Source organism: Dermacentor variabilis, chromosome 2 (assembly GCF_050947875.1).
Source record: "Dermacentor variabilis isolate Ectoservices chromosome 2, ASM5094787v1, whole genome shotgun sequence".
NCBI classification, from domain to species: domain Eukaryota; kingdom Metazoa; phylum Arthropoda; class Arachnida; order Ixodida; family Ixodidae; genus Dermacentor; species Dermacentor variabilis.
The window spans coordinates 59,491,264-59,504,663 of record NC_134569.1 but is presented as its reverse complement, the minus strand read 5'-3'; the positions used below and the strand labels follow the sequence as shown (position 1 = coordinate 59,504,663).

General features: G+C 46.9%; 1 protein-coding gene across 1 annotated transcript in view; it reads left to right on the top strand.

Annotated features, from left to right (window-relative positions):
* The window catches only part of LOC142571936 (uncharacterized), a 44,926-nt gene extending 31,820 nt beyond the window's left edge, over window positions 1-13,106 (top strand). The window contains exons 3-5 of the mRNA XM_075680667.1: window positions 9,423-9,737; window positions 11,307-11,552; window positions 12,765-13,106. Coding sequence (XP_075536782.1) covers window positions 9,423-9,737; window positions 11,307-11,552; window positions 12,765-12,854 — 651 coding nt within the window. The 3' untranslated portion in view covers window positions 12,855-13,106. The remainder of the gene's footprint in view (window positions 1-9,422; window positions 9,738-11,306; window positions 11,553-12,764) is intronic.
* The last annotated feature ends 294 nt before the right edge of the window (window positions 13,107-13,400 follow it).

The following is a 13,400-nucleotide window of genomic DNA, read 5'->3' as shown; positions in this document are numbered from 1 at the left end:
CCGCTCCAGCATACCGCACATGCGCAGTGGCGTCTACGCTGGCCCGGGGCCATGGAGGAAAAAAAAAGATATAGGAGAGAGCTTTACGTCACGCAGTAAGCCTTGGCAAGCGAATGCTCCGCGAAGCCACAGGGGTGGCCCAACACGTGACCTCTTGCGTCGAGATCACGGAGCAAGAATCGAGATTTGCTGAGGCGTTTGATTCCCAGTAGCTGCGCCAGTAGCTTTTGTTTGTTGCGCACTTGTTCAGCTGCCCTGCCATGGCTCTGCCTGCAGAGCGGGAAGATCACAAAACCAACCGCGCACTTAGACGTGGGATCGCGTGTTGGACCACCAAGGTTGAATTCAATCGCGTTGCTGTGTGCTCCCTCCTATCTTTTTCCTTCCTCCATGCCCGGGGTTCTATCATGAAGAAAGGAAGACGAGGAGGGTAACGAAGTGTTCGCTTGCCAAGGCTGCCTGTGTGACGTAATCCTCCCTCCTATTATTAACGCGATAGCGTTAGAGGGCCCCATGTCGCAGAAAATCCGGCGTCAGCGTCGGCGTCCGTCGTACAGCATCGGGCGTCGTTCCAGCAAAAACAGTTTCGAACCACGCATACCCAACCACGCAAGCCCTCCATGTGGCGCAAGGAAGTTACTGAATTAATTTAATTTCTCAAGGTAATATACATAGAAAAGTAAAGTACGATTTACACACAACCTACAGACGTGATAGCATTTGATTGTAATTTCAATACATGAGAATACATAATTATGTTACAGGAAATTTAAGAAGGAAACTACAAACCCCTTTTCCGGCGTTCATACCATTCATAGAGCGGCCATGGCCTCCCAGATTTGCGCGCGCAAATCTCGAAGGCCATAAGGCGCGCCCGCTTCCTTGCAACAGCTCCAGATGGCGCTCGCCTCCACCGCATCGTGGCCCACGCAAGAGGCCGCGTTTCCAGTAGAAAGCTCGCCTTCGTGCATAGCATTCGCCGCCAGTGTTTCCCGGTAAACATTACGGTTACATAAGCTGAAGTTGCCGGGAAGTATGGGAAGGAGTGAGGGATCTTTGAATGCTATCGCGTCCCACTCTTACAAGCAAAGCTTAAGCGTCCTCCAAAACTTTTTCTCGTCCATGGACTTTATTGCGGACATTTCACCATATTCTTAGAGGCGTGACGCAGGCGTGACGCGTACAAAATGGCGCTTATGCCCCCCCCCCCCCCCGTTTTGCTTTCGTAACGTGACGAATGCTTGACGTTTTGATTTAGAAACTGAAATGAAGGCACTGGCAGTGGTGGTCTAGCCAGTTTCGGCTATGGAGCAGTTTTTGGAGCAGAAAAATTTCATTCTGGAGCAGGTTAGGAGCAGCAACACGAGCATTTTGGAGCAGTTTCGGAGTAGAAAATTGGTAGTAGTACAGCAGTAATCTGTAGCCATTTCGCGAAGCCTGTTATTACTGTGCAGTCAGCAAGTGCTGCTCAACAGTGAAGGAAGACACAAAGACAATAGTAACCAATTAAACTTGTCTTCCCACGGACGGTATACCATGCACACTATGTTGCAAACCTTATTAGGGTGGACAAGGAACTTAATTGGCAAACAATAAAATAAAAGTTTATAGGCTAGCGAGAAGAAAGATATGCACCTAAAGCTTTAAATAGTTCTAAAGGCCCGCCGGTAGACTTATTAGGCGCATAGGTGCTCGTACTGTGATAGGAGATGGCGGGTGCACGCGTGTATAATAAGGGGAACATACCCTGTCCCCTGAAAATTGCACCTTCCGACACCGCAATGCTTTTGTATGCTTCACTGCGTACCATTATTGTATTAAGGCGAAGCTGACTTTTGAGGCCGGTATTATGCAACGCGCCGTACTTGGTATATTGAAGCCATTGGCGAGGATTGCAAAGGCGGCGTCGGCGCCATTGCTAATAGAGGCAAATTGTTTCAATGAAAAATACGGCGCCGAACGGCAAGCTTGGTAGCTAACGTCGAAGTAGCTAGGCCTAGCGTTGCCGCGGTGGTAGCTACGGCTGCAAGTGGATATGCGTGCGAGGGCACCGTTTCGAGGCGGCGAGATAATATGGCCGCGGTGGCGGCTTCGATTAATGCAGTTTCGGACCTGTGGTCATGGCAAAAATTCTGGAAAATCAGACGGCGAAGGTCTTTTGCGTCCAAAATTTCAGACGTTCTTATACATTGACTCGATGGGGTACGTGGCAGTGCCGCGAATGCGTTCGAATTTTAGGACTTGTATGAAAAATTGGGTGTTCAGAAAATAAGTGTGGCTGTATTTAAATGTTCACAAATTGATTCGTATAGTGGAGTAGTTGAATAACCCTACTGAAAACATTGTATTGACGTGAAAACGCGGAAATACCGCACTTTTTCGCAGCGGGCAAGTCGATTTGTAGCAAAGTGGCGCAAGTGGCGTAATTGGACGGCCACTGCACTGAACCTAACATTCTTGATAAAGCAAGACAGTTTTTCTCCTCACTAAAAATAAAGAAGCTAGCTCAAAGCGTACCGTTATTCCGTCGAAAACGCTTCTTGCTTCCGTCGTCTGCTGCGTACATGCCGTCGTCAGCTTCATTAGCTCTGCGCCGTGTCTCCGGGGAACGGAATGACTCATCACATATTGGCGCCAACGGGCCTGTTTTCCACGTTGAGACGACATACGCGACCAATCAGTAGTGATAAGTGCACGTTCTAGGCCGTGTTATCGCTATCTCGTGAAATGCAAGTGACTCAGCCCGGCTTGGCTGGCTGAGAAACGGTCGAATATCACCGAAAGTGTTGCGCGCGCCAGAGGTATCCGCTTGCGCGACGCAAGCGCCGGCGCTGCCGTCTCTTGTTCAGTTCGCCGCTTACCCGCACCGCGTGAGGAATCTTCAAGACGCCACCTTGCGTACATCTTTTTTTTATAAATTAAAGAAACCGCCTTTCTCATAACCTCTGATGATGTGAAAAGTCATTAACCTTGATTACAATACAGACACATCAGTGAAAAGTTCAAAAAGTCGCCGAAGATTTGTAATGTTCAACCAGTATTACTACAAATGAACGCAATTTCTAACAAAAAGAAATGATGGCCCAAAACACCTGAGAGCGATGCAAATACCATTAGCACGCGTTAGGAACAAAATATTTTCATGGCCCTAAACGACGGGGAAAATGCGGCGATACGCATGCCTCTCGAACGCCATTGCACATGGCCGCTCATTAGCATAATTCCCGCGGCTCGCAAGACCACAAATTATGGCGGAAGATACCTGTAATGGCGACCCAGTGCAACGGCACGCAACGTCAAATTGACGTTTACCAAACGGCCATTTCTGTTACACTCCTCGCGGGATACTCCGTCGACCAATCAGCAAGCTGACATGGCGGCTATCATGGAACACCACCACGTATTCGCGAAATTGCAGATAGCAATGCACGGGTTTCTGCACGCTACCGCTCACTTTTTTTAAAGCACTAAACTCGCAATATCGCTGCCAAGAACCAGAAAAAAGTTTTAGTCGATAAAATTTGCAGCTACACGTAACATTTCGTCATCTTGATGAAAACGCATGATTGCATTTTGCAAAACTTCCGCTTCCCGGCACAAATTTCAATACACGTGAGCTCTCGACAGCCAATCAGAAAGCCAGCATGGCGGATAATGGCGGCCGTGCAGCCGCCACACGTGTCGAGAATAGAGCCCCCGCTGGCCCGCTGAGCTTTAACTCTCTATTATCACGCACATATTGTTGAGCGTCCTCGTGGAACAAGTGTCGGTCGGAATTACATTGCGGTAACCTTGCTACTGGAAATTTAGTGGCACGCCTATGACGGGTGGCGCCATGGGTGCTTAAAGTACGCTTAAAATACGCCTGAAATAAGTCCCACATGGTTGTCACTGGGTCGATACCACTGTGCTTAATACGGTATATGTAGTACGGTGATTCTGCGGGCTCAAGCGTTCTAGTGAGGCTTACGTCATGCGTCTCTACCCACGTCACGCCCACGTCAACGGGAAAAAGAAACAACGAAACGTAACTTCGTCTAATAAATGAGCTTCAACAATAAACAAATAGCGTGCGGACTGTTGCAGCACACAAACGATACAGTTAGCGTGCGGTAGAATGATCTTTCCAACTCATGGCTCCGGCGTATATGCTGTTCCATGACGTTCAAAGCCTCGAAATCTCCGTTCGCCATTTCTAACCTTTTTTTTTTCCTTCCAAAGGCGTGCCGTGGGAGTCTTCGTGAGCTATCCTTTTATTGTCCTTCTCTGATCGTCTTGCTTTCATTCCTCCTATCGGGCTCATGATCGGTTCCTTTGAAGCGCTCGCTCGTATTTAGGTCCAATCAGCTGCTTTCTTTCGACGGCAGTGGTTGGGAGTAATTTCCTTTCTTTTCTAAGGGAATCAGACGGTCTTGGCCTCTAATACGAAAGGTTCTACTTTTGCGAGCGCCTCGTCGTCCCCGAAATGCAGACGTTCTAAAGTTAATCGAATCTTATTACGAAGTCAATTAAAACCTCCTGCGCCTCTATTTGTGCATGTCGCGTGGAAAAATAAAACGTTAAAAAAATGCCTGGCACGTGTTCGCACATTTGGTACAACGAAGGAAAATATATAGAATTTCAATCTTGTTCCAGTTTAAGAAATAATGAATTGCGTTGCTTCTGACTCGGTTCATCACACGAGTTCCGATAATTGTGCTCCAATAACGTATGATGCTATCCGATTACAATTTACTTCAGTTATTTAGTTCGGTTTATTAGAAGCTAATTACCAACATAACTAGTCATTCTACTGTTATTATTAGCGTGCTTTCTCAAGTTCTAGTACGCCTTAAAGTCTCCCTTTAGCAGGATTGGGCGAATTCTTTGAAAGCAGTTGTCCCTCTTTTTTTAGAAAGGTCCCTTTCACTTTATGGCAAGGAATTGAAAGCTAGGAATGGAGTGGTACACACACCATTAATGAGAATGCACATATGTGCGCCATCCAATTGCCGCTAACATTGTACAAAGCGCCTTAACGCGTGCCCATACGTTAGTCGTGGATTCTAGTGCGTCGAAGCTAGCTTATCTAGCTTTCCCCTTTTTTTTCGATCAATGTTTCTCCTCCTCCTCCTCCTCCTCCTCCTCCTCCTCCTCCTCCTCCTCCTTCTAAACGCTCGTCGTCCCGGCGACCGGACGGGCGCCTGTTGTGGAATTGGAGTGTGCTACTGATTAGGTGTGTGGGGTCCGGGACCTCTGCCAGGCCTTCGTATCTTTAGTCCCAGTCTCCCCTCGCTCGGACGCGAAATAAAGTAGCTATGATTATGATTATGATTAGGTGGCTTCTGCTTCCTGTATGCCTTCGTCTTCACTGTCGGCGGCTGCGCTAGGCTGGCGTCTCTTACGTTCCCTCCATTCAAATACAGACAAGTAAAGTTTAAAGAATAAACAGTAACAGCATTTTTAAAGAATTTAGTACCGACAGGATGCAGTGGGAGAGGTTGGTGCCCATAGGTGGCACCGCCTGCTCTTCGTCGCTTCGCAAAGAAGAAAAAAAAAAGGATATTGTCACAAAATTTGCACCAAACTGCGGCCACGAAGGTATCACGAAATATTCCGGCAGAACCCATATCTCACAATGAATGCGGACGTTGGTACGATTAGCATTCAGCCACTAGGCGGCGCGCATCACACAACCGCCGCCGAAACGAGTCTTGCATTGGATGTGTACGACGCTTGGCTCCTCTTTCGCGCTACTGTGATGATGGTGATAATGATGATGATGATGATTTAATGGCCTCTCCTCAGAAACGGGGCGGTGACAAATAGTCACATAGACTGCTTGGTTTATTCGGGTATACTGCACATGTTCTTTATCTAGCATTTTTCTGTACATCTTAATCTTTCTTCTCCCTTCAAAACATACCTTGTACCGCTAGCTATGACTGGAAGAGATCCGGTCGTACCATAGTCTTCCCTGCTTTCTTTCCACCAATAGTTTAAACCTCTCTTGCTCACCGGTTCACGCTTCCGTCCACATTAAGCCTAAGCGCTTCTGAAAGGTTCGACGTAGTAGTTCTGCGGAAACCCGCAAGGTGGAGAGAAGTAATTAATAAAGGGAAAATAAGACATCCACCCGTTCGTAGCAAGTGCTACAAAGGAAACCCATACGGGCTCCTCGAAAGAAAAGCCTCAGAGTTGAAGAAAAATTCATCCTGGTCCGGGACTCGAACCCGGGACCACCGCCTTTCCGGGGCAGCCGCTCTACCATCTGAGCTAACTAGGCGGCTAGCAGATGGCAGGGCGAAGTCGAATTTGTCGACAACACACGAAGCAAAGGCAAGTGTTTGACGTAGTAGTTCTGCGGAAACCCGCGTGGATGTCTGATTTTCCCTTTATTCATTACTTCTCCCCACCTTGCGGGTTTCCGCAGAACTACTACGTCAAACACTTGCCTTTGCTTCGTGTGTTGTCGACAAATTCGACTTCGCCCTGCCATCTGCTAGCCGCCTGGTTAGCTCAGATGGTAGAGCGGCTGCCCCGGAAAGGCCGTGGCCCCGAGTTCGAGTCCCGGACCAGGACGAATTTTTTCTTCAACTCTGAGGCTTTTCTTTCGATGAAACCGTATGGGTTTCCTTTGTAGCACTTGCTACGAACGGGTGGATGTCTGATTTTCCCTTTATTAATAGCTTCTGAAAGGTGTACGTTACCTACGGTTCTCACTGGGGGCATCCCTTCGCTTTCCTTTAGGAGGTGCTGAGTAATCTCCGCATTTTCGCTGCAGCCATGCACATGCCTCATCTAGTTGCCAATATTTGCTCCGGTACGTTTTTGTCCTTAGGCAACCGCCTCGAGCCTCAAATAGCAATGCGCTGCCCTTCGTGCTATCGTAAAGATTTTCCCTTCTGATTTCTTCCTTCTCATCCTTGTAAATCTCTATGGTCCTTTTCGTTTCCATATTATTGCATCCAATTAACTGTCTCTGTTTTTCTGCTTTTCTTTCTGATGACTCCTGGTTGTCTATTTACAGTTTCAATTACCCTGTACTCGGTCGCCAACTCTCTTGAGCTCTTCCTCCATTCTGTGTCCGCGCTTTTCATGTACAGATACTTGTGCACTTTAGCTGCCCATTTATTTTCATCCACACTCTTAGGCAAAGTTACACCCTTTGGCTTGCCCCTTCTGCCACACAACAATAATCGTTATCTGCCTTGATGCGTTTCCTTTCTTTAACGCTGCGAGCCCGGTACTTTCCAGTAAAGAACGGCACGCGTGTTATCAGCATAGAACAGTTTACACCCTTTGGAGTGCCCCTTCTGATAACGCGCGTGCCGCTCGTTACTGGAAAGTTCCGGGCTCGCAGCGTTAAAGAAAGGAAACGCATCAAGGCAGATAACGATTATTGTTGTGGGGCAGAAGGGGCAAGCCAAAGGGTGTAACGTTGCCTAAGAGTGCATGTTCCTGAGACTTTATTCAAAAATAATTTCGCTCTGCGCTTCTCTGACTTCAAGAAAGGCCCAATCCATGTCACACTGCACTGCCTCATTTCTGGTTTTACCACGGGCTCCCAAATCCAACGGCCTAACGATCTCTCGTTGACAGATTTTTAAGATATTCAATTTGAAACATAGAATGGCATTTGCGAACGTTAGCGCTGGCACCATAATTCCTTGCTAGATTTCACGCACCACCTCGTACCTACTCTCTGGACAGGCTGCGCCATCTGGTGGCACCGCCACGAAGCCTGCATGAGGTGCGTGTGTGAACGTATATCCAGAGAAGGTTGAAGAATATATATGACGCAGGTTCGCTTCCGCCCAACAGCCAAGAAACCTTCTCTTAATCTTTCCCTCCCTTTTTTTCTTTCTCCAGCGCAGGGTAGCCAACAGTGCTCAGTCCTTGTTAACCTCCCTGTCTTTCATTTATCCTTTCCCCCTATCTCTCTTTCTCTCATAGTCTTCTCTTTGTGCATGTCGTGTCGAAAAATAAAATGTTAACATGTTAACTCGAATGGCCACGTAAATAAGAAAGACTTTGCTGGTGTTAGCATATTTGCTACAAGAAAAATATATAGAATTTAAAAGTTGTTGGAGTTTAAGAACTAATGATTTGCGTTACTTCTGATTCAGTCCTTTACAGGAGTCGGGATAGTTTTGCTCCGACAGCGTATGTAAAGGCTATCCGATTACAATTTATTCTAGTTATATAGTTCGGGGAAGCAGGAAGATGATCTTTCACTTGTTAACGACTGACTACGACTACAACTGAACGTAGCCACTCTATTGTTATCATCGACGTGCTTTCTAAAGTCCTATTGCGCCTCAAATTCTCGCTTTACCAGGAGGGCACGAATGCTTCGAAATAATATTTTTTTAAAGAAAATGTCCTTTTCGCTTTATGGCTGTGACATAAGATCTAGGAATTCAGCGGCACACACACGCCGTTCATCAGAATGCACATAAGCGCGCACGCCTACTACTGTTCACATTGCGCCAAGCTCCTCAACGCCGCTATACATAGTCATGAATTCGAACGCGTCGACGCTAAACGCTCGTCATCCCGGTGGTAAGGACGACGAAGAATTACAACTTTTTTTTTTGTCATGGTAGAGCGGCACGCACCCAACGTCGCACACCGAGTGACCCAAGTTGAGAAGAGAGGGGCTCATTCAGTTAGGCGCATGCCCAGTTGCACATTGTTGCCAGTTACCAGGCTGGAATCAAGGGTGTTCACAGAATAGGGGCACATACCCAGTGCCACGTAGCCAGTTTTACATGCTCAATGACCCAAGTTGCTTTGACGGTTGGCTTCAAATCTTGTTCCCTCAGCACAGCAGCATGATGAGTACCCATTATTAGTTAATTAGCTATTTGGTTAGTTAATTAGACAGACAGACAGACAGACAGACAGACAGACAGACAGACAGACAGACAGACAGATTAGATAGATAGATAGATAGATAGATTAGATAGATAAATATATAGATAGATAGATAGATAGATAGATAGATAGATAGATAGATAGATAGATAGATAGATAGATAGATAGATAGATAGATAGATAGATAGATAGATAGACAGACAGACAGACAGACAGACAGACAGACAGACAGACAGACAGACAGACAGACAGACAGACAGACAGACAGACAGACAGACAGACAGACAGACAGACAGACAGACAGACAGACAGATAGATAGATAGATAGATAGATAGATAGATAGATAGATAGATAGATAGATAGATAGATAGATAGATAGATAGTCAGCCCCCGGAAACTGCATGAGGTACCGTAAGAATGCTAATCGCATTAGATACACTCAGTCCGCATTAACACAAAGTTCTGTACATGTGTCCAGCAACCCAAAGAAGCCAAACGTGTACACAGTCGCATATGTCGCGACAGGAAATCTGCATTGTCTGTACCCTCTTGCCTATCGCAGGAACTGGCGTCCTTGGGCGTCTCCGTTCAGCAGAGCCGCTACGAACAGGACGGTGAGGTGGCGCGTCGCGTGGCCAGCGTGGTGCAAAAGTCTCGCCAGTACGTGTCGCTCAAGGGCCAGCAGCAGTACGAGCTGTTCCAGCAGCGTGCCTCGCAGATAGCCGGCCAGCTGCAGCAGGCGCTCGGCCTTCTGTCAAAGATAAAGGACGGCCTCCTAGACGGAAACAAAAGCTTCAAGGACATCCTCGACGAACTCCACTCGGACGCCGGTTGGCTCAAGGCATTACTCAACGACCCAAATCCGGAGACAATCAAGGTACTCTACGTGAAGACAATTTTGATTAAATCATTTCACAAGAACCGGCATCTGCCAGTCGTGGGAGGGAGAATATAATGTTAGCCAAGAAAGACGACGAAGGACAAACAGTTGTTACGAACAGAACCTTAGGAAACTCCGCCCTTGATCCCGGGATGATGAGAAAACTCACATGGTGGAGCAGACCCTAAGAACAAGCTTTCGCCATTCATGACAGTGAATGATATTGTAGCGAAGAGAGCCTGTACTTACGAACGAAACGCTTTAGGAGCTATAAAGCTTTCCATTCGAAAGAATTTTGTGTCATTGGTGGGCCGCTATTAGTGGTTACTCGCCGTCATCATTGGTTGGTTCATGCTTTTACGAACTGTCAGAGAGTATACAAACAGCATTGCGAGTACAGGACGTATATTTGTGGGCCCGCAATGACAAAAATTTTTCTTACGCTAGAACGTACAAGGCTACATACCAACCAATCGTCATGTCGGCCAACAGAACTTGCGAACGAAAAGCTTTGTAAATTCATGATTTTGGGAAGTTACCGCAAGGAACACACGAGACTTGAAGAAAGGGGCAACAAGAAGCGGTTGTCGTGTTGTCCATTTCTTCAAGTCTCAGGTGTTCCTTGCGCTAACTTCCAAAAAGTCATGAATCATCAACTGGCATACACCCACTCTCTACTTTATGGAGTCTGTCGCTATTCTACGAGGGAGATCTCTGCACGTATTAGTGAAGTGTTTCGGTCGTACGAACAACTTATGATTGGTTGGCCGCCCTGACTAATATGTGAGACAGTAAAAAAAATTGTCAGTTTTACCCGAAGGCGAAGTATTGAAAGTGATAGCATGGTTTAGAGTTGCACTGAAGGCGTCTCAGGAGGCTGGCGGGATGAGCATGTCAGTAGAGTTGCAGCAGATGGAATTAACGGAAAACACGCAGACGCTGCTCCACGCCGTCGGCGCTTTGAGCGTTCCAGTTTGACTTGGCTTAGTTTGAAGGTCAAATTTACGGAACCAGACGTTTTCCAAGTTTGTACCTGGAGTAGGAAGGCTATCGCTCTAATAGACTGGCCTTCAGTAATCTTACTGTACCCGCGGACAACTTTATGTGGATGCGAAGGGAAAGCTATGGAGGCAAAGCGCGCGCAAGCTTCTGAAAAGAGCACCGTGTTCTAGTACACGTTAATTTAGGCTGGGTAAGACAAAACATAAACGCCTAAGCAACAGTCAATGTAGAACAAAGGTTTACTTATTTTGCGCCTTTGCCCTTCCGCGTCTGGAGGAACGCGAAACCGTTGCACCTGGAAACTGCGTCGATTCAGCGTCTGTTCCGAGCAACCAAAAGCACCGTCAAACGCTGACGGACTAATTGGCGCGGTAGCACACGTGCAGCAGCGACGCTCCCGTAGCTTTCCCTTCAACACTACAGAAAATTGTCCACGAGTACAACCGTGACAACGTACGAAATGCTTTATGAATAGGGGTGCTTCACTTCTACACGTGAGCAACCGTGACGCTGAGCTTGCTTGTTGACTCGAACGCCACGTCTTCTCCCGTTCTTCCATCGCAGACCTTGCCCGGCAAAGTCCTGCTAGTGTCTCAAAACGCCGTGCATCAAGCCGTCACCGCTGTCACCGAACGCTCAAAGTTGGCCCGCGGTGTCCAGGAAACGTACGCCAAGATCTCACCCGAACTGAACAAACGACTCGCCCCCATCGGTCACCTCGTCACCGAATCTGTCGCTAAGGTGTACGCTCAACTTGACCGCATCACGGACAGCTTGCGCCAGACCATCGAAGCCCTGCTCGGCCGCCTTGTAAGTGAACGCAGAGAAAACCAGGGGGTGTTGTGATATGGAGGCTGGCAGCAAAACCTTTGAAAGTTGTATCGCGCTTTCTTACGTTGTGACGTATCTGTATAGTCACAGCGTGACGTTGTGAGGCAAGCCACATGAAAGGGAGAAGAGAAACGAAAGAAAGAAGAAAGACAGGGAGCCTAACCAGAAGTGAAACTCCGGTTCGCTACCTACACTGGGGCACGGCGATGTCGCGCAATGTGGTTTTTGTCATGTAGCACTGACCCCTTTCTTCGCTCCTCTGTAAACCTCAAGATCGACCGCCAACAGGGCCCGCTCCTATACGCAGTATACACGTGACATCACATCCACTGCTGTCGTCTGCTTCCGCTACCTTCCGCCACCTTGGGGAACGTTATCAACATGCGCGCGCATATAGGTTCCCCAACATGGCGCCGCCGTAAACCGGAAGTCGCGGAGTATCTTTGAATGACGTACGTGCATACTATGTATAGCGCGCTTGCGCCTCAAGGTAGCCTGCATGCTCCAACCACGTGTAAAAAAAATAAAAAGAAATAAAAGACATAATTTAAGTGCCCGCACTCTAGCACAGCGGACCCTTACGTTGAGCATTGAGTGTCCGCGACATGACCAAAAGCGAGAGACCTTTCGCAGTCGTCTGGACACTTTAGATCGAGGCACACACTACGTGCAAGAAATTCTTGGACCCTAGCTAAATTTTCTACCTTTAGAAACAATTCAATTTTAAATTTCCATGAATAATTTCTGAAATAACTACGCGTTGGATATTGTCCTATTCTGTGACGTCACGGGTAACTATCTAGTGCGGTCGCTTCAACGTGGGGACGTCACCCTACTCTAATATTTTACGTTGTTTTCTGGCTACATTTTTCGCTGTCGCCAAAACGTCTCCTATTTGCTATTATAAAGCATAATCTACGAACTTGGTTGACATCATAACGCTCGTTGGAGCTTCTTTATCGCGTGACAATGAACACGCACTGGGGAAGTCACGGCACTTAACGCCCCATATGTTGACGCCGCTGAGCGGTGAGCCGAGAGGTACGAAAGCGTGAACGAAAATTTAATGTGGCAAAACTTCTTTGACCACCTGTTGCAATGCAAAAAAAACAACAACTTTTCATTGAGAATTCGCGACGAAGTTAAACATTATCTTTCTTCTTCTTTTACTCCTTTCCTTTTTTTTTTCAGCCTGCCCTGCCTTTTGTCGAAAAGCCTGCTCAAGAGGATAAGAACACGGAAGCGGATGACGACGACAGCTCGACGGATTCGGAGGATTAGTGGATCTAGTCTTGCTTTTTTTGTATGAGTGCTTGTATGAAAGCAAACATGTATGTCTGTGTGCACGTCACTCTTGAACGTTGCTGATATTTCCGCCGGATCTGTAAGCCCCGATGGAGATATACCAGCAACAATTTAATGCCACTGGTAGTGATGTTTGTGTTGCGCATGAAAAGAAAAGACACCTTATCTTAGCGCAGGAGCAATGGTAAAAACGAGTAAATGAATAATAAAACGATTGTACTACAGAAATGGAACGTTCTCTTAGTGTTTGTCTTTCAAGATATATATAAACGAGAAGAAAGGGGGTTACCCGGGGGTCCCGATTTTTATTAGTGACATCATAAGAAGCCAACAAACACTGACACCAAGGACAACATCTGGGAAATTACTTGTGCTTAATAAATGAAATAAAGAAACGATAAATTAATGAAAATTAAAGCTGATGAAAAAACAACTTGCCGCAGGTGGGAACCGAACCCACAACCTTCGCATTTCGTGTATATATATATATATATATATATATATATATAGTTGTATCGATGT